This window comes from Zalophus californianus, chromosome 8 (genome assembly GCF_009762305.2).
Source record: "Zalophus californianus isolate mZalCal1 chromosome 8, mZalCal1.pri.v2, whole genome shotgun sequence".
In the NCBI taxonomy this organism is placed as follows: domain Eukaryota; kingdom Metazoa; phylum Chordata; class Mammalia; order Carnivora; family Otariidae; genus Zalophus; species Zalophus californianus.
This window is the reverse complement of record NC_045602.1, coordinates 37,329,106-37,352,411: the sequence shown is the minus strand read 5'-3', so window position 1 is coordinate 37,352,411 and position 23,306 is coordinate 37,329,106. Positions and strand designations below refer to the sequence as shown.

Below are 23,306 nucleotides of genomic sequence, written 5' to 3'. Positions count from 1 at the left end.
AGATAAGGTTATAGAAATCAGTTCATGGTACTATAGGAGTAAAAGCTAAACTCACTAGGAAAAACTTATTTTGCATGTATACTCGGTAAATAGTATACTGTTTAACTCTGAATAGTTATTACAGAGGACAGATTTCATACAGAAGAAAAACAGTCAAGAGGTCAAACTTGGCAGAATAGTTGATTGCAGTTTATAGACCAGTCGGTTGTAGAGTAGTCACAGACCTACCTGTGGCCGATGGGATAGTGAGTCAGCACACCTTCAACATGTAATGGCATGAATGTGAAATGGAAACTGGTAATGTATTCTTATCTTTATGTATTTTGAGGAAGTTGATGCCCAAAGTAAACTTAAAAATTCAGGGTAATTATATATTAGTGGATTTTGTGTCTTAATTGGCCGCGTTTCTCTTTAGGAATTACAGAAAGTCACTTCATAAAGAACTGTCTTGTGAAGTTCATGGTTCAATGCCTGATCGTTACTATTTTGTCTTTAAGGTCTTTTTGGTTCATCAAGGGTGCAATATGTTGTAGATCATGCAATGAAAATTGTTTTTCTCAACACTGACCCCTCCATTATAATGACCTATGACACTGTTCAATGTTTGCATTCTGTGTGGGCTCTCCGGAGAGTCAAAACAGAGGTAAGGATAAAGGCAAGTCACTTCTTAGTATGAAAGGATACTTAACCCTGAAAGCTTTCACATGTATTTGGAAGAATCATTTGTGAAATGCATTGAGCTTCTTAGGAAAAAAGAAATATTGTGTCTTTAATAACTGGCTTCTACCCTGAATTCTCACCAGGAAATTACCCTTTTAATCTAATTATTGCCTTTTTTTCCCCCCTTCTCATCATTTTGACTTAAGGAAGAGAATGTTGTCTTAAAGTTCTCTGAACAGGGGGGAACCCCACAGAATGTGGCCAGTAGTAGCTCCCTCACAGCACACCTCAGAAGCCTCTCCAAAGGAGATTCCCCCGTGGCTTCACCTTTCCAGAATTACTCCTCCATTCACAGTCAGAGTCGCTCGACCTCCTCACCCAGTCTACACTCTCGTTCACCTTCTATTTCCAACATGGCAGCTCTAAGGTGGGAATTAAGTGTGGAAGTGTTTCCTTATTTTAAACAAGATATCCCAAGAAAGAGATACCTTCTTTTCAAACTTTCGCTCTATGTTTTGAAGGATTTAAAATCTCTGTTGACAGCTCTTGGGTATTTTTTTTAGGGAAAACAGCAATTATCCCAGTTGTGTTACTAAGTAAAGTTTTTTTAAATCAGTCCTATTTAGAAGCTGCCTGTGCTTGTCATAAGATTGGTTGCCTCATTTCCATCACTAAGTGGCAGCAATTTGGTGAATATTAATTTCAAAAATATTTTGGTTTTTCTTTTCTTCCTTTCTTTTTTTTTGGTCTTTGCATTAGCTTTTTCATTTTTATTAGTATCTGTCTGGTAATATGGGAACATAGTTTTGTTGGTATGTATATATCTGAATATATAGGAATGTAGTTTGGACTTTTGAATAATAAAAACAATTCATGTTCTGAGGCAGAAAATGAACTAACTTTCAGTTTTAAAATTAAAGGATGAATTCTAACAAGAATTTTAAATCTTTAGAATGTAATAAAACACATTAATGTGAACCATTTAAGTAGTTACTCCCTTTTAAAAAACATCTATTTCTGATTGGGATTATACCATGAATGCACTTGGTACATAGAGTTTTAGAAAGTATGATTGGAAAGCATGTTCGGTCAGCCTGCCTTGTTAATTGTGATGCCCTCTCTCTGTTTATTTTGCAGTCGTGCTCATTCTCCCGCCTTAGGAGTGCACTCTTTCTCAGGGGTGCAGAGGTTCAACCTTTCAAGCCATAATCAGTCTCCAAAGAGACATAGTATTTCTCATTCTCCAAATAGTAATTCTAATGGCTCCTTCCTTGCACCAGAAACAGAGCCAATTGTTCCTGAACTTTGTATTGACCATTTATGGACAGAAACGATTACTAATATAAGGTTTGGGATATATATTTTTGTATTCAAAGAAAAATGTTGGTAAAAGTTTTAGAAAATACTTGGTGTTTTGCTTAGAGTTTCCTTTTAATCTTTTAATATAATCAGTTTATAAAAATACAGAGATAAATATTAAGGCTACCTGAGTTTCAGTAGAGGATATTAATGATATTAAAGTGATTATAAAAGTATTTTTTATCATTTCCTATTTCTTCTTTAGTAGTAAGAATCTCAGATTTGAGGTGTTTGATGTTTTAGGGAGAAAGAACTAGATCAAGAAACTTGGGGTTTTATAGCATTTTTTAAAGTTTTACCTTTACGTTAGTTGAGTGTCAGGTGTTGTTTTTGGGAAATGCAACTCAGACCTCTGTTCTGTGTGGCCTTTCTCCTTTTATGTTCTCTTTGATCATTTGGCCAGTTCCAGTGCGTGTGCTAGTGGCTCTTGGTTACAGGCAAATTGGTCACTGTCCCTATCCTCAAAAAGAGACAGCTGAAGATGGTGACACATAGGCACTGCCTACTCTGCTGGTAGGGCTTTGGAAAGATGAATAGGTATTGCTGGGTAGGAAAGGGAAGAAGGGCACAGTAGGCAGGAGGATCAGAACAGAAATTCGAAGTTCAGAAGTATGAGTGTGTGGTGTGTACAAATACTCTCACTTCGCTTATGTTGGAAGGAAGGGCAAGGGCTAAGAAAGGGGAGACTTGAGAGGGAGATTGCCCTTTAGGGCTGCGCTATTTGATGAGGGCTCTTAAGGTGCTTTATATGTGGGTCATAAACTTAGGGGAAAGAGCAGAGCAGTAAATGTGGGAGTTGTTGCCTTGTAAGTGGTGATTGAGGCAAGGGAGGTGGATTGGAAGTTAAGGAGTGTGTAGACGTTGGGTTCCTGGAGGGCCTGTGGGTGAGCTTCCAGTTGCAGAGGTTCTAGTACCGTAGCATCATGCAGTAATCATGTGCATGTTAGTTTATAGGACTTTTCCTAAGGAGAGGGTTTTACATTCATTAGAGTCTCATAGGGGGTCTAAGACCTCCAAATAATTGATCTGGCGGTGTAGAGTCAGAAGAGAGCTAGGGACTGAAGTCGTAGAAACTTAGGCTTTTGGGGGTAAAAAGAAAAAAGAGACAAAGCTGCTATAGAGAGAGTAGGAGAGCTCAGGTGTGAGAAGCAGCAGAAGTGTCATGGGACATTGGAAAAGAGAGCGTTTCAAAAAGAAAGCTGCCAGTGTTGCCAGGTGCTGGTGAGGTGTGGCACTAAGCAATGAGCGCAGAAAGGAGGTACCCGGATGGCAGTGAGTTCCCTCGTGACCTTGGCCAGAGCATTTGGAGAGGGGCTGTGGAGTGGAATGGGGTGGAAGACGTGAATGGGGACTGAGGAAGTGAACGTTGACATGTAGATTATTTTATGGATTGCCTCTGAATGGGGATGAGGATGCAAAATGGGAGGGAGTCTCAGGGTCAAGGGAGAGTTTTGTTACTGCTGAATTACATTAGAGAAAATTAGTCCTCATGACTAAATACCTCAGTGCGTATCTCTAAAATGTAGGACATTTTACCTAACCACACCCAGCCGATTAACAGTAAGTCCTTTATATTGTTTATTATTCAGTCCATCTTCATATTTGAAGATTTTTATCTTAATATGAGAGAGTAGGCTGCAAGGACTATACTCAGTGTAGGGAAAGCATTGAAAATACAGGAGAGAGGAAATGATGGATAGAACGAGGAACCAGAAAGGAGCACAGGTGGAGAGATGAGCCTTCAGGAGAAAGACAAAAGACAGTGATGGTTATTAGATACATAGTGCAGGAGGTTGGGCTCAAGCTTATAGCTATATTTTCTCTGTGACACAGAAGGCAAATAAATACATGTTCTTAGGGGTTAGGGGATAGGTATAGTTGGTGAGTACAGTGTTGAAGTAGCTTCTCTGTTTTTGTTCCTCATAAATAAGAATTTCCTACATTTAAAAATCATTTGTCTTTACATATCTCTTGGTAAATTGACTATATTACAGATTCTTATATTACAGAATTATGGTCTTCTGTACCACTCCAGAAAGAAATCTTTGGAAATTAGAGATGGTTTCAGAAAGAGGGATGAAGTAGAGCCTAATCTGCGAGAGAGAGGATGGATAGGAGAGGTCATGTTATAAGAGGTCTGACCCCTTACATCCTTTAAGGAATAGGAATTCAAGTTTGCAGCTTTAGTGGTACATAACTTTACTAATATGGAATTAAAAAGGTCATTGGTAATGATTAAATTTATTATAATTTATCCCCTAAAAAGCTGTGGAGTGGACTCAGAATCAAAGAACTGAAAGGAATCTCAGAGATCATGAAGTTCCAATCTTAGAAGTGTTGTGAGGTCTTCAGTGTTCATGCTTGGCCCACATAGTTTTGAGATTTCTTGTGGGATATTTTCATTAAGAGTTATCGTGGCAGATTTTGGAGCTAATGCTGACAGTTATTTTATTAATGTATCTGCTACAGAGAGAAAAATTCACAGGCCTCAAAAGTGTTTATTACATCTGACCTATGTGGGCAGAAGTTCTTGTGCTTTTTAGTGGAGTCTGAGCTCCAGCTGCGGTAAGTGTGCATACTTCCCTTTGATTCTGTGTAAATAAACTTAGGGCTGCTTTTTCTTTTTTTCTTTTTTTGACTTAAGTAGCTTTATTGAAATAATTTGCATGCCAAAAAATTGACATGTTTTAAGTGTACAATTATTTTTAGTAAAATTACAGAGTTAATGCCACCATCACTGCAATCCGGTTTTATAACATTTCTGTCCCCCTAAAAAGATCCCTGTGTTTCATTGGCAGTCAGTCTCTCTTCTGATTCCCAACCTCAGGTAACCACTCTGTATACAGGCTTTCTGCCTAGTAGATTTGCCCTTTCTGGAGATGTTATAGAATCATACAAAATGTAGTCTTTTTGTGGCTAGCTTCTTTCACTTAGCATAATGTTTTTTAGGATCCACCATGTTGTAACTGTATGAGTGCTTTATTCCTCTTGCAATGTAGTAGCCCATTATGTAGATACACCACCTTATGTTTATCCAATCATCTGTTGATGGACATTTGGTTTCCACTTTTTGACCATAGTGAGTTATAGCTCTGTGAACATTGGAGCAGAAGTCTTTGTGTGGACATACATGATTTCTTTTTTCTTTTCTTTTTTTTTTTAAAGATTTTATTTATTTATTTGACAGAGAGAGACACAGCAAGAGGGAACACAAGCAGGGGGAGTGGGAGAGGGAGAAGCAGGCCTCCTGCGAGGCAGGGAGCCCGATGCGGGGCTCGATCCCAGGACCCTGGGATCATGACCTGAGCTGAAGGCAGACGCTTTATGACTGAGCCACCCAGGCGCCCCGATTTCTTTTTTCTTGAGGAGGTATCTAGGAGTGTAAAGGTTAATTGTTGGGTTGAACAGTATATTCATGTTTAACTTTTTAAGAAGTTGCCAAACTGTTTTCCAAATAGACAACATCCTTTTATATTCCCACCGGCAATCTATAAGGGTTCCAGTTTCTTTATCGTGTTGTCCGTCTCTTTGTAGCCATTCTAGTGAGTGTGAAGTGTTTTTAACTTGCATTTCCGTAATGACTTATGATGTTGAGCGTCTTCCCATGTTCTTACTGGCCAGTCACTTATCTTTTTAGGTAAAAATGTGTATTCAGATCTTTTGTCCACTTACTTACCTTTTTATTTTGAAGTAATTATAAAACACAGGCAGTTGCAAAATAGTAGGGTGACAGTCCTGTGTACCCTGCACTCTTTATCCCCCAGAGGTAACATCTTATATAATTATAGTACATTATCCCCAAAACAAGGAAATTGACACCAGTACAATCCACACACCTTATTCAGATTTCATCAGTTTTACATGTACTCATTTGTGTGTGTTTATATTGAAGTTTTCTCATGTGTAGATTTGTGCAAATACCACAGTCAAGGTATAGAACTTTTTACTACCTCAAAGATGTCTCTCGTGGCTACTCCTTTATAGTCCGATACACCAAACCCACCCACCCCATCCCTAACCCCTAGTGACCACTAATCTGTTCTCCATTTTTATAATTTTGTCATTTGAAAGTGTTACAAAATGGAATCATACAATATGTAATCTTTCAAAATTGACTTTTCCCCGTCAGCATAATACTTCTGAGATCACTTTAAGTTGTTGGACATATCAGTAGTTTGTTTCTCTTTTTATTTTAATATTTAGCTGTGTAAAGTTTCAAGAGAGTAATGATAAAACTCAGCTCATCTTTGGCTCCATCACCAACATACACGCAAAGGATGCAGCTCCAGTGGAGGTAAAGGCAGGCACATTTCTTGAGAAGTTGAAAATCATTATGTTTTATAATTTGCACAGATTGGCAAATAAAATTTTTGTCTTTCTCTTAGAAGATAGATACCATGCTGGTCCTTGAAGGCAGTGGAAACCTGGTGCTGTACACAGGAGTGGTTCGGGTGAGTAGTAAGTAGCATTTCATCCTTTTGTAGGACCGCCTCCTTGATATTATTATTATTTTTAAACATTCTTTTTTTAAAGATTTTATTTACTTATTTGACAGAGCGTGAACACAAGCAGGGGAAGTGGCAGGCAGGGGGAGAGGCACAAGCAGGCTCCCTACTAAGCAGAGAGCCAGACGCAGGGCTTGATCCCAGGATGCTGGGAGCATGATCTGAGCAGAAGGCAGACACTTAACTGACTGAGCCACCCAGGCGCCCCTGGTTATTATTTTTTAATATTTAGTCTAATGTTTAATATTAGTGACCCCCTGGCTGTAGGATTTGGCAGAAGATTTTTCTAAGAGTTGAAAATGAAGTCTCCAGTTGAGCTTGGTCCCAATTTGGAGGCCTAGGACTCACTGCGATGAGATGGATTGGTGCTATCTGACACAGATGGGGAATCATTAATGAATATAGGTAGATTATTAAAAAAAAAAGTTAACCTGAAGTTTTATAAAGAATGTAATTTTGAAATTGATGTATGGGTACTTTGTTAAGTCTCAAAGTTTTTGTAAAGTTTCATTAAATGTGTAATATGTTGACCATATAGTTTTTTTTAACAGTTTTGGAATTTACATACAGAATTATGTAAATTTAAAAAGTTTAAATTGTGAAACTTAAATACATATACACAATTTAAAGACTAATGAAGTGACCTTTCCTATGACTACTGCCAGGTTAAGAACTAGAACATTGGCAGTATCTTTATAGTCTGTAGGGTGCTGTTTCCTTACTGCATCCTCATCTCCCTGTCCCCCTTGGATAGACACTGTCCTGGCTTTTTGCAGTAAATCTTGTTTTTATTACAAGCTTTTTTGCAATTAGGTACATGTCACTAAGGAGTAATTTCCTTAAATTTGAATTTTTATATAAGGAAATCATACCATATGGTCTTCTCTGGACTTCATTATTTTGCTCAACATTATTACTATTTTTAGATTTATCTATGTCCATGTGTAGCTGCTGTTTATTCATTCACTGTTCTATAGTAGTCCGTTGTATGGTTATACCAAAACTTTTACCATTTTATCATCACTGGGATGTTTATGTTGTTTCTACTGTTCCCTCTGGTAATGCTTTAAAAAATTCTTTTTTTTTTTTAAAGATTATTTATTTGAGAGAGTGAGAATGAGAGAGAGAGAGAGAGAGTACATGAGAGGGGGGAGGGTTAGGGGGAGAAGCAGACTCCCCGCTGAGCAGGGAGCCCGATGGGGGACTCGATCTCGGGACTCCAGGATCATGACCTGAGCTGAAGGCAGTCGCTTAACCAACTGAGCCACCCAGGCGCCCCTGCTTTAAAAAATTCTTAAACACGTCTCTTAACCTTCAGAGTATATGCATATTCAGCTTGGCCATGGCCGGGGAGTGGGGGTGCCAAATTGTTTTCTAAGGTGTAGGTTGTACCAGTTTACAACATCTCCCCTTACTCCTTGCCTTCAACAGTGTATGAGAGTTCCGAATGCTGCTTTATGTAAAATTCTTGTGAATCCATAGTACTATTCGTTTTTTCTTCTCCCCCCACCCCCCCCCAAATTGGTGCCTTGTGAAAGCCACGTGAGAATGGAAGTCTAGGCGCCCCATGTGGCCTTTGCTGACAGGACTGAGACTTGGGACACAGTTTTTCCCATGGTGTTTGTCTGGAGTATATCGCTTATTGTCTAAAAGTTTTTGATCTTGTTAAGCTATTCCTTTCCTGATTTTTTTGGCCAAGGAGAGAGGTATTTCTGGGGCCTGTTTTTGTCTGCTCTCTTAATGAGATTGTGGTCTCCCCCAACTTCTTTGCTACCCAGACGCCAGCCTGAGAACTGAATGGTGTTATAGATCAGTGTTTAGTTCTCAGATCTTTTACTGTGTCATTGTTGGTCAGTTTCACACATAGTTCACTCAGAGACCTGCCCAGGATTTCGTACACATATTTAAGAAGTCCTTTTCTTACTTCCTTTCCACTCTTCCTCTCACTCCCTAGATGGGACAGAGAGGGGTTACTGCCTTGTTATTGCAGGATGGGGATGGAACACAGCACTCCCTCCACTCATAATTTCTGTGGAGGATAGATGGGGAGAGGTATGCTGCCTTATTACGGTAGAGTAAGGATGAAAGCCAGTGTTCCTCCCCCTTCATAGCTTTTGCACACCATGGGGAGGTGCAGAGGGGCTGCCTCTTGGCAATGAAAGCAGCAACGCTCTGTTCATAGTCTCTGCACCTGCAGTGCCTGGTGAAGAGGGGAGGAGATACCACCTAGTTAACCACAGTGCGAAATAGGCCTGGCCCACAGTCCCTATGCTTGGGGAGGGATGCCACCTACTCCTCGTAGAGGGAATGATAGAACTCTGCCCATAGTCTCCAGGCCACAGCTCCTGATACGGAGGAAACTGAGGGCCATGGCTTTTTTCCTAGTGTTTTCTGGAGTGGGGCGGGTATGGTGAAGATGTCTGTCTTGCTTGGTCCCTCTTTTCCTGACACTTTGTCTAAAAAGAGCTGGGTTTCTCTTGGTTTGCACCTGTGGCCATTTCTGGGTTGCAGGCCCCTTGAGAGCTCAAGAACTGGTTATGGAAAGAGTGAAAGAAGCAAAAACGCCTAGGGAATTCATCATAGGTTATTCCTGGTTCTCACGTCTCTAGCCAGTGTCTTCTTTTCCTCACCTTTGAGAGTCTTCCACTGCATTATAAATTTTGTGCAGATTCTATTGTAAATAGTGGGAAGAATAGCATGAAATGTGCATACTCCATATTTTCATTAACTGGAGGTCTCTTGTAGCTTATTTTATTTCATTTTTTAAAAGGTTTTATTTATTTGAGAGAGAGCATGAGCAGGGGAAGGGGCAGAGGCAGAGGGAAAAGCAGACTCCCCACTGAGCAGGGAGCCCATGTGGCGATGTGGGGCTTGAACACCGGGCTTGATCCCAGGACCCTGAGATCATGACCTAAGCCGAAGGCAGACACTTGACTGACTGAGCCACCCAGGTGCCCTCTTGTAGCTTTTTAAAAACTTTATATATACTGGTTTTCGCCCTCATTTTGTTTTCTAATCCTGAGGATTTTATTTGGGTAACTTTGTAATTTTATTAGGTTTGGGTCGTATATGGACATACATATGGGTTTTGTTAGGATTTCACTTGCGTTCTGAATATTTCCTTTGAGTCTTATCAGAGTTTTCAGCCTGTGTGGATCTGAACTTCTCTTGTGGTTTTCCTGAGAACCCCGTGGATAGCCAAAATAAGGGGTGGCTAGCATGGATTATCCACTCACTCTTTTAATGAATATATATAAAGTGTTTTGAGGAAGTATTTGAGGGAAGAAGGCAGATTATGAGTTTAAGAGCCCAGTTTGGATTACATTGGATTTAATTTCTGGAGCATCAGTCGGCTTCATTTTTTTAGTGCCTTGGAAGTAATTGATGTTTGTTCTCTCTGCCCGGAGATTTCGTTAACAAGATTGCTGCTTATAGTTTCTGCAAGCTTAGTGTCCCTGCTGTCTCTACCACCAATACAGTAGGAAAATGTGTAGTATATGGGATTTTGTGTTATGTTCTGACCATATTAGCATTCACCCACTTTCCTGCCCAAAATAAGTGCTCCATAATGAAGGGAAGGAATCAGACCAAGAGAAACTATACCAAGATATTTGTAGTTGGATGGTGGAATTACTGAAATTTTATTTCTTTTCATTTTTTAGATGTGTTCGGTGTGTGTAAAATGTGGAATATCAAAAGAAATTTATGCTTACGTGCCATAATGTTTTATTTAAGGATATGACACATTAAAGCCAGTATTTTTCCCCATATCTTTTTATTGCTTAAAGGTGGGAAAGGTTTTTATTCCTGGACTGCCAGCCCCCTCCCTGACAATGTCTGCCACGATGCCCCGGCCCAGCACTCCACTTGACAGTGTTGGTACTCCTAAGCCTCTTAGTAAACTACTTGGATCCTTGGATGAGGTGAGTAATGAATTAGGTGTTGTCAAAAATTAGAGACTCTCAATCATAGGAAACACACTGAGGTTTACTGGAGGGGAGCGGGGTGGGGGGGACGGGGTAACTGGGTGACGGGCATTAAGGAGGGCATGTGATGTAATGAGCACTGGGTGTTATATAAGACTGATGAATCACTGAGCTCTACTTCTGAAACTAATATTGTACCATATGTTAATTAATTGGATTTAAATTAAAAAATAAAAATATAAAATATTTAAATAAAATTAAAAAAATAGCGTTTTAAAGAAGTTTGGTTCAAATATTAGTTCTTCCCATGGTTAACTTTTTTGTTTTAAAAATGACAGAATTGGAAGTTTAGCTAATATTTGGTAGAATATACATATTTTCAAACACAAATGATTCAGTAAACATATTGACCTCCCTTGTATGTGTAAGGTACTACAGAGATGAGAATGAGACATTCTTTTTCATCTAGGAACCTCATAAATGATTTGGGTGGAACAGATGTACTGTCTGCGTGAGAAATTATAATTTGAAGTAGGCTATTAAGACTTATGAATGAGGAGCAGATTCGCTGATAGGAGGATACATCCTGATGGGTTGATATGGCAGAACCAGAGGCTCATATCTGAGGGGCTTGTCTGACTTGGTTTGGACCTTGAGGATAAGTAGGATATCTGTAGATGGAAAGGGGCATTCGGGGCAAAGGGGCATCACATGGGAAATGGGTGTGGAGGCAGGTAAGTGCAGAACATTTCTTATGCATATTCATATTTCCATTGTGTAGCATATAAGACTCAAGTCTGTGGAATAAATGAATGCTTATAAAAGTACAAGTTGCCTGTTGGGTGGGGCAGGGCAGGGAATGGGTAATAATAACTTGTTTTTGAGTGTTTTCTATGTGCTAGGCACTGTTCTAAGTGTTTTATATGTATTAACTCATTTAATTCCTTAGAATGTCTTTGTTGGGAAGGTAGTGCTCCCCATTTTACAAATGTGTAATAGAGGTATAAGGAGGTTACTTGTCTAAAGTCATATAGCTAGTAAGTGTTAGAGCTGGGATTTACACTCTTACTAACATGTTCTTAAAGGCAGAAAGGATGAAAAGGTTTTTATTCTGAATGCTATCACCAGAACATTACAGGCTTTTGAGGATGGAGTTATGAATGTTAGGCTCTGTGTTTTAGATGTTTATCTTGGGACTTAGACCAAAGAGATTCCAAGTGTTGTTTTTTTGTTTTAATTCAAGAGGCAAAGAGAATCCGAGTTATGGCAGCATATTGGAAAGGAGGGCAGTGACATGAGAGATCTGGAGAAGTGGAAATGGCAGAGTCTGTCAGCTGATTGGTTTTGTGCTGTGTTGGGGAACAAGGCTCAGAGTTCTCTGAGCAAGCTAGGTGGACACTCATGCTTACCAAGTTAGGAAGCCTGGAGAAAGGGGGTCTGTATTTGAGAGACATTTGGGTGCAGATGTTTAGGGAAAGTTGAAAGTGAAGGTTGGTGTAAGCAATTAATTGTATTGGTTAATGTCTAGGCCTTGGTTTTATTTTTTAAATATGTGCAGCATTGAGTTCTTTCCCTCAAAGCAGGACATTTGCAGAACTTTCAAAAGGGAGCTGGAAAGTGTCAGGGTTTTGTGTGATTTGGAAGAATTTTTGTCTTTTATAATGTAAAATGGTTCCTAACTTTCTTAGAATTCCATTAACCCAGGAATGATTAGTATCTTTGTGGTAGCCATGGGGTCACAAGATCACTGTATTACACATTGGCCGATGGCTTTCCACGTCTCTGGTTGATTGTGCAACTAGACTTAGATTCAGGACCAGTGGAGCTCAGTTTTTGTGGCAGCTGTAGGAGTAGAAGCTTGAATATAATAAATAATCTTGTACTTGATGGGCTGTCAGTGTTGACAAGCTATTCACTTAGAGATGTCCTATAATTTGAATTATGGGAATATAAAAAGGGTCAGTGGTTAGGACTGGATCTAAAGCTGGAAGCATCTGCATGTAATTAGTAACTAAGATCATTTAAGTTTTTTGTTTGCATAATTGCAATTGAGCAAGTAAATGTTCTCATAATTTCAGAACAAGCATTTGGCTGTAGGGGCGATACCATTATGTACCTGTCTTGTTTCTTTGCTTTCTCAGTGCTCTCCTTTCCCTCTGGGGTCTTAGATCCTCAAGTCATCTCTGCCTGGGCTGCCTCAGGTTATAGTTTATATGTGTCTAGCTCTTTAAGATTGCCAGAAGTGTTGCTATCTCTTCTTCCTCTTAGCATTGGCCTTCCTTGCACACTCAGTGTATCCATACTCCCTACCAAATCCCCACCAAATATTGCACATGCCAAGAGCAGGAAAAGTGGTGTAAGAATTTTGGGCCACCTCCCTGTGACTCCCTTCTTTCTCTCCTAGATCTTGGCCCCTCAGGTCTAGGTTGTCTCCATAGCTCTCCAGTGCTCTTGATCAGATGTTTTACTGTTTTACTGACCTTTTCTAGTTGCTTTGGGTGAGGATCTTGGTCTGCTGTAAGGTACTTCATCATACCCAGAGCAGAATGATTTTAAGTCATTACATACAGTTGTTAGACCATGTACAAATAGAGATCTCTTTATCCTTAATTCCTCAAAAAATATTTCACGTGTGTTGTATTTATGACTTTTTATAGGTGGTTCTATTCTCCCCAGTTCCAGAACTAAGGGATTCTTCAAAACTTCATGATTCTTTCTATAATGAGGATTGTACTTTCCAGCAGCTTGGAACTTATATTCATTCTATAAGAGATCCTGTCCGTAACAGAGTAACTCTGGTAGGTATAATTATTTTTAGAAGATTAGGTAGCCCTCTAAGAAATATGACTGTCATTTCAAATTTATCAGAATGCAGGATTTTGTCTGAATCATGAAAACAAACATTTTTTATGATTTTTAAAATCTCTTGCAATGTGTCATTTTTTGTACTATTTTACTTTAATTCTGCTTAACTTTTCTATAGTTGCTTTATTATTTAAAAATCATGGAAAACAAATCTTGTTTAAATAGTTGAATTTTATATTGATAGAATTTTTGTCTTTTCATTAAAAGTTAATCTTTTTTAGTGATGATGACTTATGTGTAAAAATTAAACATTTCATTAAAACAAGAACTTTTAGAAATGGTTTTTATTTATTTTTAAAGATTTTATTTATTTATTTGAGAATGAGAGAGAGCAGGAGCAGGGGGAGAGGCAGAGGGAAAGGGAGAAGCAGACGCCCCACTGAGCTGGAAACCTGACACAGGGCTCTGTCTCAGGACCCTGAGATCATGACCTGAGCCGAAGGCAGATGCTCAACCAGCTGAGCCACCCGGGTGCCCCTGGAAATGTTTTTTATTTTTTATTATTTATTTATTTATTTATTTATTTATTTATTTATTAAGATTTTATTTATTTATTTGACAGAGAGAGAGACAGTGAGAGCAGGAACACAAGCAGGGGGAGTGGGAGAGGGAGAAGCAGGCTTCCCGCAGAGCAGGGAGCCCGATGTGGGACTCGATCCCAGGACCCTGGGATCATGACCTGAGCCGAAGGCAGACGCTTAACGACTGAGCCACCCAGGCGCCCTGGAAATGTTTTTTAAATAAGCATATTTACAGTTTCTGAAATTTGGAAGTATTCAGTTCCGTTTGAAAAATATTTGTTTTTTATTTATTTTATTGAATTTTACTTTGACAGGCAGTCTTATAAAGCATAGCCATTTTTAAGACACTCAAAGACTTAGAATGCACAAATTCTATTTACATGCTCCTGTTTGTTTCTGTTCTTTCCCCTAGGAATTGAGTAATGGCTCCATGGTTAGGATCACTATTCCTGAAATTGCCGCCTCTGAATTAGGTATGATTGAGGTCAGACCTCACTTCCATGTATTCTCAGTTTGATAAGATTTGTAGTATTTGCTGATTTGCAATAGAAATTGGGATTTTTAAAAATTTGCTGTTTTTGAAGCCGTGGGATTGAGGTTTTTACTTTGCAGAGAAGCTGTGAAGAGCTGGGGAGCACTTTTCAGTGTCTACTCCATGTGTGCTCTAAGGCTAGGGGTATATTTGAAGGATGTGCTAGTTCTGTTTCTCTGAGATTTCTTATGTTGAAGAAGGCCATGCAGTGAGTAGACATGCCTCTTGCCAGAAAATCTGAGAAACAAGGAAGCCTAAGCAACTAAAACAGTTTTTGGCATATGTGATGGCTTTTAATCATATAATAAATATCTCAGTTATATAAATTGAGAAATTAACATAATTGCCAAATTGAATAAAACTTAATATTATAGTCAAAATACAGTCAGGTGTATTTTAATAAAATTAGAGTCTGCTTGAGTTATTATTGAAACACAACTTGGAAAATACTAAGAGAATATTTCTGAATAGAGAATAGTAAAACTAGAATTGAAAGGATTTGTCAACAATCGTAAGTTAAGAATGTATAAGAAAATTCATAACATCTATTAGTTTCAAAATCTCAGTGGCAAAGCAAAACATTGGCAGATTGTGTGATTTCTGCAATTTGGTAAGTAGGGTAGAATGACTTTTTAATTTTAGGACATTTCTCTCATTGGTTTGGTAAAATGATACAATGAGTAGGTATAGAGATACCTTGCTTTTCTAAGAGGTATTTAGCCAATAATTTAAGGCCATGTACCTTAGAAGTATAAGCCTAAACAAAATATATAAAAACAAATAATGGACTAAATAAAATAAATGAAAGGGGAGTAAAATCTTACTCTCTCATAGCCAAATAGAAGTCACATAAGTTTCTGTACTTCACTTGGAAGTTTCTGTACTTTACTTATAAACATCCCTCAGCCCCTCAGGCGGTATCTGGTTTACACTTGTTTTGGATTCAACCACGACAAACTTGGTTATTTGGTTTTCTAACATTTATTGTATTTGACTGTAATCTTTGCTGTATGTGTACACACATAGCCAATTGATGAGAAAGGATATGCTGCTGAGGATGGGCCTGGTGACAGTGGCAGTGGGAAGGGAAAAGGGGAATCCTCTAAAGAAGATGTGAGAATATAAAAACGTTGCAGTTTGGGGCCATTTAACTACGAAAAGCAGACCCAGGGCTCTTCCGTGCAGCAGCATGATAGTGTAGCACTGTGACTGATATTTCTACAATGGCACTGAGTCACTAAGGAAGGTATAAATTATGTAGTATTGGCTGATCCGTTACGTAAAACATTTATAAAGTGAATGGTGTCAGAAATAATTAAAAGTTACAAAGTTTTGGTTAATAGGAATGTTAACTCATTGAGAACATCTTTTAATGATAGTTAAGCATTGCTATTTGAGGTTGCATATATTGAGTATTGCATATTTTACTGAAGTATTTCAGCAGTATTTTGTATAAACTTATTCATGTAGAAATTATATGTTTTTGATAGAATGACCTTTAATTTATTGTCCAAACTGGAGTATTTTTGAGAGCAAAATGGGGAGCTATTAGTCATTGCTGGGGCAGTGGGTATAAATCAGTTCTGTCTCAGGTAAGCTGGACTGTTGGTTATCTTATTTCTGACCCAAAATCAGTGGGTTGAAAGCTGCCCTAAGACCTCTTGCAATCCTTGTTGAATTCAGTAGCTGGTTTAAGTTTTAAGTGATCGGCAGGGAATGTTTGCGTCCTGCTGGCTCTGTAATGATAGTTCTCTTTTCAGAGTAATTGGCCTTTACACAGAAGTGGTTAAAAAAAAACTTTCTTATTAAAAGGGGAGCATACTAAAATTAATCTTTGCTTTTAATAGTGCAAACATGTTTGCAAGCAATTAAGTTTATCCTGCCAAAGGAAATAGCTGTTCAGATGCTTGTCAAGTGGTACAGTGTCCACAGTGCTCCAGGAGGACCCAGTTATCATTCCGAGTGGAATTTATTTGTGACTTGTCTCATGAACATGATGGGTTATAACACAGACCGCTTAGCATGGACCCGAAATGTAAGTACATACAATTGTTTTGTTTTTCTTTTCTGAGTTATTCTGTTGTTACCAATGTAATGTTTGCATAATTGGTAATATAGTATTTAGAGTACATAACAGATCAATTTACTACTAGGTAGACCTTAATCAACAAAATGGAATAATACTAAGGCTTATTGTGTCTATCTATCTATATGGTAAATCACATGTCATTTAATATTTAATGATAATGTTTTACTGGTAATTGTAATACTGAGTTTTATAACATGGGAAAGCATGTTTGACTATAATTTCTCATTTCATCTTTGTAAAATGACTGCAAGTTATGCTAGGATTAGTAGTAATCATCTTGGTTTTTTATTAATGAAGAAACTGAATCACAGAGAGAACAAAGACTGGTGATTTGCTCAAAACAGGGCCTAGACTGTGTCTTCTGAACGATGGCTTAGTGTTCTTCTCTGTAGTCCATGCTGTTTTCATACACAAATTGCTTGGTCTTTGGGGAGGAATGTTTGATTTGAGGGCAATTTAAAGGGCTTTAGCCTAAGTATCTACTCTGTTAATGATGTGAAGCTGTGTCCCTCTCTCTCCACCCCAGAAGCTTTCTTACAGACCTTTAACAGGTTATTGACAAAACCAGCAGAGTAGTGTCTTCGGTATTGGTGATTCCTTTTGGCTCTAGAGATAACTCCAGGACAACCTTGCCTGGGTCACTCTGAACAGATCATTCTAGAACACACTTACCTTTGTCTGGGTAGCTCAGCTGTACATTTTAGTCTTAGAGTAGTAAATCCATTTAAAAAATCATTTTTTTCTTCATTATGAACGTACATTCTTACTGAGGGAAATCTGGAAAATGGAAGAATTAAGAAGAAAATAATACTGCTCAGATAACCACTCTGAATATCTTTGTATTGCCCTTTAGATAAACATGATATAAATGAAAAGTTCCAATATCATTAAAAATTCCTGGGGTACGTGGGTGGCTCAGTCGTTGGGCATCTGTCTTTGGCTCAGGTCATGATCCCAAGGTCCTGGGATCGAGCCCCGCACCGGGCTCTCTGCTCAGTGAGCCTGCTTCTCCCTCTCCCTCTGCCTGCTGCTTCCCCTGCTTGTGCTCTCTCTCTCTCTGTTAAATAAATAAGTAAATAAATAAATAAAATCTTAAAAGAAAATTCTTAGGCAAAACCCATTTTATAATCTTAATAATAGGTGCCATGTGGTTTTATCATTATTAACCAACAACTAATAATAGAACATTGTTAAATCAGTTTCTTTTCTCATTAGGAATAATTTGCAAACACAGATCTTTACAGCTCTAGTCATTTCCTAAGAACTTAACCTTAGAAGAGCTATTACTAAGTCAAATAATTTTCAAAAAGGGTTGCCCAGTTGACATTCTCACTAGCTTCATTTAGAAGTGCCCATTTCAGCATAGTGATGATTTGTGGTGTGGTGAACCTTTGCCAACTTAGTGAGACATTTTCTCTTATTCCTGTCTAAGTAAATGGTAATGGGTTTTTCAGATTCTCATTGGTTGTTTATTTATTTATGGAGTCTCCATGCCCAACGTAGGACCCTGAGATCAAGAGTTGGATGCTCTACCGGCTGAGCCAGCCGGGAGCCCCTCTCATTGGTCATTTATAGTTGTTAATTTTTGACTCACATTTCATGTCCTTGCCTATGTTTCATTTTCTTCTCTGCCCAACAGCCAGAGTAATCCTGTCTGACAGAGTCAGGTCATGTCACTCTGCTTAGAATCCTCCAGTACCTTCCCTTCCTACTCAGAGTAAAAGCCAGAAGCCTGCAAGGTGCCATATGACCCATCCCTCTCTTACCTCTCTCATCTTGTCTCCTCATCCCTGCCTTGCTCACATTGTCCCCCCCGCCACAGGCTTCCATTTCTCTTCTTGGAACGTGTCATGCGTATTCTTGCCTCAGGGTCTTTGCACTTGCTCTTAACTCTGGAGAAAAAGCCTTCCCCCAGATAAGACAAGCCTAGGTCTTTTTCAGGTGGCACCTCAGTGCAGCCTGCTCTGTCCATGTGGAATTGTTACCCTCCCCATACTTTTTATCCCCTTTACCTGTTTTATTTTTCCCTTAGCACTAATTAAATATGCCGTATATTTTTACTTATTTATATTGCTTGTGTGTCTCTCTTCCTTCTAGAATGTGAATTTGTGTAAGCAGGGATTTTTGTTTAGTTTTGTTTACTATCTCTAGGACCTATAGTAGTGCTTGGCATAGATGGACGCTCAGTGAATTTGTGGAATGAATGCTCTTTTACGTCTGAATGAGATACTATTTTTAAGAATTTGTGTTTGTTTTATCATATGAAAGAATTTCCCTCCTGAAATTTCCTTGAGAAAAACCTTCCTGGGGAAATAGGGACAATTTTCTTATTTTAAATAGTTGCATGAAAACTACTTTATTCCACATTTTCCCATTCTTCATTAAATAGGAAGAAATTGAGCCTTACTAGAAACTAAGGATTTTTGCAATGCTTCAGCTTTGTGTAGTTGTTGTGTGTTACTGGGCTGTGGAACTTGTGGATGAATACGGGGTGTTGTGCTCCATCCTCTAGCGGAGAAACAGGTACCCCTCAGGTTTCCATGTTAGGGGGAAGACAGAGCAACTACCATTTTTTCTTTCATAAAGAAGGATGGGGCTCTCTGACTTATTTATTGGATAAGAGTCCTAAAAGAGGGAATAAGGAAATCAGTTCTGAGGCTGAGCTGCTTTCACATTTATTTATAGGACTGCATAATTAAACCCTTGCTATTCTTTTGTCCTTACATCAAAGCTCAGGATGAAATGGTCCTCAATGGCAAATGGCTTTAATTTTGCTTTGTTCAGATATGTCCTTTTTTGTTTTCATTTAAATAATGGGGTGGAGAGTAGGGAGTACAGAATTTTTGCCAATGACTAGTTACATGATTTTGGCATTTCTTTGGGCCTTCCGTAATTTACTGATGTGTTGAATGAGAGCACTGGACCAGATGATGTTTCCTTGTGGTTCTCACATTCTGTGAATCGTTGCATCTGGGGTTAACTTTTTGTGTCCTTCAGGATGGTCATATTTTCATTAGTTAGAAGTTGAACCTCTGCTGAAGGCCAGGCATGATGCCAGGCTTTTCAGATATTCATTAGGCAAGATAGTTCCTCTCATGGAATCGATAGTCTCAGGAGAAGGCAGATAAGTATTTTACATCAGTTTATGATAAAGGTCAGGGATCTACAGAAGCGTATAACAAGTTTGGGTAACTTGCAGAATATTAAAATAATGAAAATAAAATAGATCCATATATGCCACAAACGTATCTGTATCAGATAGTTTCTGTTGTTTTTCATAACTCTAGGTCTTATAAATGTAACTATAGCAAGGACATTCTTTGTGATTGTGGTACTTAGAATATGTGAGAGAGAGAATGTGTGTATGTAGGTGTGCACATATGTGCTAAGTTTTGGTTGAAGGTTTAGGTGAGATAGCTAACAGAAATGCATCTGTTGCTTTGATTTTACTCTTGTCATTTTGTTTTTTGATAGTATTGTGTGTGAGTTGGACTGTGTTTTCTTTGAATGCTTCACGAGAAAACCTTTTCTCATCAGTTTTAAAAATTACTCAGTTTTAAAAGCTACTTTATTCCATTTTATATTTAATATTTAAATGTCTTATATTTATTAAATATTGAAATATTGTAATATAAATATTCAGCTTTAAATTACTTTGTTGCTGTCTATCTTTAGTTTTTATATAGAAATCAGCTTTCATATGAGTGATACTGATTGACAAATATGTAAGTTTTTATAATAAAACATCGGAAAATAGCCATTGCCATTTATGGGCTTATGGTTGATGAATTGGTAGTTCAGTGCCCATGTGAAGTAGCAGAGGTGGCAAAGGTGATGCCAGGGGAACTGAGTAAGAGTGAACTTTGAGAAAAGTGCTTTTATGTAACTGTATTAGTTAGGATAGGCTGAATATAACAAAATCCTCAAAAGACGTAATGGCTCACACAATAAAAATGTAAGTCTTGCTCCTATAACAGTACTTAGCAGGTGAACAGGCTCCACAGTTACTAGGGACCCAGGCTGATGGAGTATCTGCCATCTTCAACATGAGGCTTCAAAGATTGCCCTGGGGTTGACTCTGTCAGTCAGGTACAAGGGAGAAGTGCCTGGAGGAGCATACACAGGAGTTTTTCATTAACAGGGCCTGGAAGTGATAACATCCACTTTCTTTCTTTCTTTCTTTCCTTTTTTTTTTTTTTTTTAAGATTTTATTTATTTATTTGCCAGAGAGAGAGAGCACAAGAAAGGGGAGCGGCAGGCAAGGGAGAAGCAGACTCTTTGCTGAGCAAGGAGCCCGATGCGGGACTTGATCCCAGGACCCTGGGATCATGACCTGAGCTGAAGACAGATGCTTAACCGACTGAACCACCCAGGCATCCCTAACATCCACTTTCATTCATTGTCACACTGTCACAGGGCCATACCTAACTCTGAGGGAGGCAGGGATATGTAGCCTGGCTGTGGGTCCAGGAGAAAGAGGAGAACTCTGAAGAGTAGCTACCTGTCTCTGCCATAGAATTGTTAGCCTGTCCTCTATAGACAAGACAGACTCTAAATAAATGTCTGCTTGGTTCTGACATTTGGCTAACATTGGGTTATACTTAGCATATTTGGGTTATGGCTAAAGATCCGCGTTCTCCTAAAGCAGTGGTGATCTGTGTCATCACAGAAGTCGGGGAGGAAAGGAAACCACCATTGCAGTGCCTGTGGGCTGAGGCACTGTACTAGATGCCTTCCATCTATGATTTCATTTCTTCTTCACAGTAATCTGAGAGGAAAAGTATTCATACCATGTTTTTCCAGATGAAAAAATGAGTTTTGGTGACTTTCCTTAGTTTCCATAATTGGTGAAGCTGATATCTGAATTCTTTGAGTTGATCAGTTAATTTATATGATTTTATCTTTTTTGGGGTTGTCTTTCAGTTTGACTTTGAAGGATCACTTTCCCCAGTCATTGCACCCAAAAAAGCAAGGCCTTCTGAGACAGGATCTGATGATGTAAGCATTCTTACTTCTTGCTACTACAAATTAATTTGTGGGTACTTGTACTAGAATCTACAGATGTGGTACTCTTGTTGATTTGTGTATATTTCTGACACCTTTTACTTCATTTTAATACTGAATAGCAGTTATCTTGAAGGTTGGATATGTTAGGTTTTCTGTGGTTATTCCTATACTTTTGTCTTTAATGATCATCTAAAAATTACTGAACATAGATAATACGCATGATTTGAGTTTGGATTTGTAGCTATTTTACTGCTAATTAATTCTCTGATTCAGGTTCTCAATCATACTTGATTCCATGGGTATATTCTTAAGTGATTAAGAAAATTTTTTTAAATTGAGGTATAATTTACATAAACGAAATGCTTAGATCTGAAGTTTACAGTTTGATCAACTTTGACAAATAAACACTCATGTAACCCATACCCCTCTCAAAACACAAACATTTCCGTTACGGAAGTTTCCATGTGCCATTTTTAATTATTCCCTTCCTTCCCTTCCTCTATTCTTGAAGCAACCACTGATTTGAATTCTATCACTGTAAGTTAGTTTTGCCTATTCTAGAACTTGATATAAATGAATTAATGTGGTACATAATCTTTGGTATAAAGGTTTCTTTCATTTAGCGTGATGTTTTTGAGATTCATCCCAGGTGTTGCAGATATCAGCAGTTGTGCCTTTTATTGCTGAGTAGTGTGCATATATCATAGTTCATTTATACATTCTTCTGCTGATGGATACCTAGGCTATTTCCATTATTTGGCTATTATGAATAAGGCTGCCATCCGTATTCATTGACAAGTATTTGTGGACATATATTTTCATTTCTTCTGGGTAAATACCTAGCAGTGAAATTGATGGATCAGTGCTGGTTCCCAGACTCATTACACTACATTACAGTCTGACCAGTGATAAATGAGAGTTCCTCTTGTTCTTCATCTTGGCCAGCATTTGCTGTGTGTCAGTCTTTTTCATTTTAACTATTTGAGTGTATAAAGTAGTTTCTCTTAGGTTTTAATTTGCCTTTTCCTCATGACTAAGGATGTTAAACACTTCTTTATGTGCTTATTAGCTACTTATATATCTTTTCGTCAAGTTTGTGCTCAAACTTTTTACAGTTTTTTAATTGGGTTTTTAAAAATTTTTATTGAGCTGTAGAAGTTTTTTGTATATTCTGGATATGAGTTCTTTGTTGTGTACATTTTGGGAATATTTTCTCTTGGTATATGATGAACAGATTTTTAAAAATTTTAGTTACTCATCTTACCGATTTTTTACTTTTATGGTTTGTTTTTTCTGTATCTGGTCCAAGAGTGTTTAAGTTAGAATAACACACTGTATTAAATCTTACAAAAACATCAGTAAATTCCAGGACCTGAAAATAGCATAAATCATATTCTCTCAACACAGTAATAAATCAAAGTAAAAACAAAAACAGACTCAGTACTTGGAAAACAGAGTACAATCAGTGTGAATACAAAATTCAGTTGGTTATTGGGTTGTAATTGCTAGCTCCAGCATCCTATAAACATAGATGAATATACTAACCGGATACAAGTAGACTTCTCCCCTTACCAAAACACAGATCAGTGTAGTGGTCACTAAACTTGCCTATCTACACTTCCCACCTTTTATTCTTTACTTTTGGCTTCATAAGAAATCACCTAAGATAATCTTAATTTTCTTTCTCAATCTCTATAAATAGTGGGATTCTTTCAGTCTCTTTCCTAATAGGGCATGACTAAAATTTTTCAAATGGGTTTTGAAAAGTGGTTTGTCTTAATGTCTATTGCTGGCATCTGTAAATTGCTTAGCTATTTTGATGTGGGTCTGATTTTTAAGCAT

The 23,306-nt window shown here is 38.1% G+C and overlaps 1 protein-coding gene across 8 annotated transcripts in view; it reads left to right on the top strand.

Annotated features, from left to right (window-relative positions):
* ANAPC1 (anaphase promoting complex subunit 1) overlaps window positions 1–23,306 on the top strand; it is a 91,624-nt gene that overhangs the window by 9,097 nt on the left and 59,221 nt on the right. For 5 of the 8 annotated variants that reach the window (XM_027621559.1, XM_027621560.1, XM_027621558.1 and 2 more), the window contains 11 exons: window positions 498–643; window positions 867–1,087; window positions 1,798–2,007; window positions 4,489–4,584; window positions 6,223–6,313; window positions 6,405–6,470; window positions 10,313–10,447; window positions 13,108–13,248; window positions 14,249–14,309; window positions 16,216–16,403; window positions 21,381–21,455. In XM_027621559.1, coding sequence (XP_027477360.1) covers window positions 498–643; window positions 867–1,087; window positions 1,798–2,007; window positions 4,489–4,584; window positions 6,223–6,313; window positions 6,405–6,470; window positions 10,313–10,447; window positions 13,108–13,248; window positions 14,249–14,309; window positions 16,216–16,403; window positions 21,381–21,455 — 1,430 coding nt within the window. The remainder of the gene's footprint in view (window positions 1–497; window positions 644–866; window positions 1,088–1,797; window positions 2,008–4,488; window positions 4,585–6,222; window positions 6,314–6,404; window positions 6,471–10,312; window positions 10,448–13,107; window positions 13,249–14,248; window positions 14,310–16,215; window positions 16,404–21,380; window positions 21,456–23,306) is intronic. The other 3 variants (XM_027621562.2, XM_027621563.2, XM_027621564.1) reach the window with 3 other exon arrangements.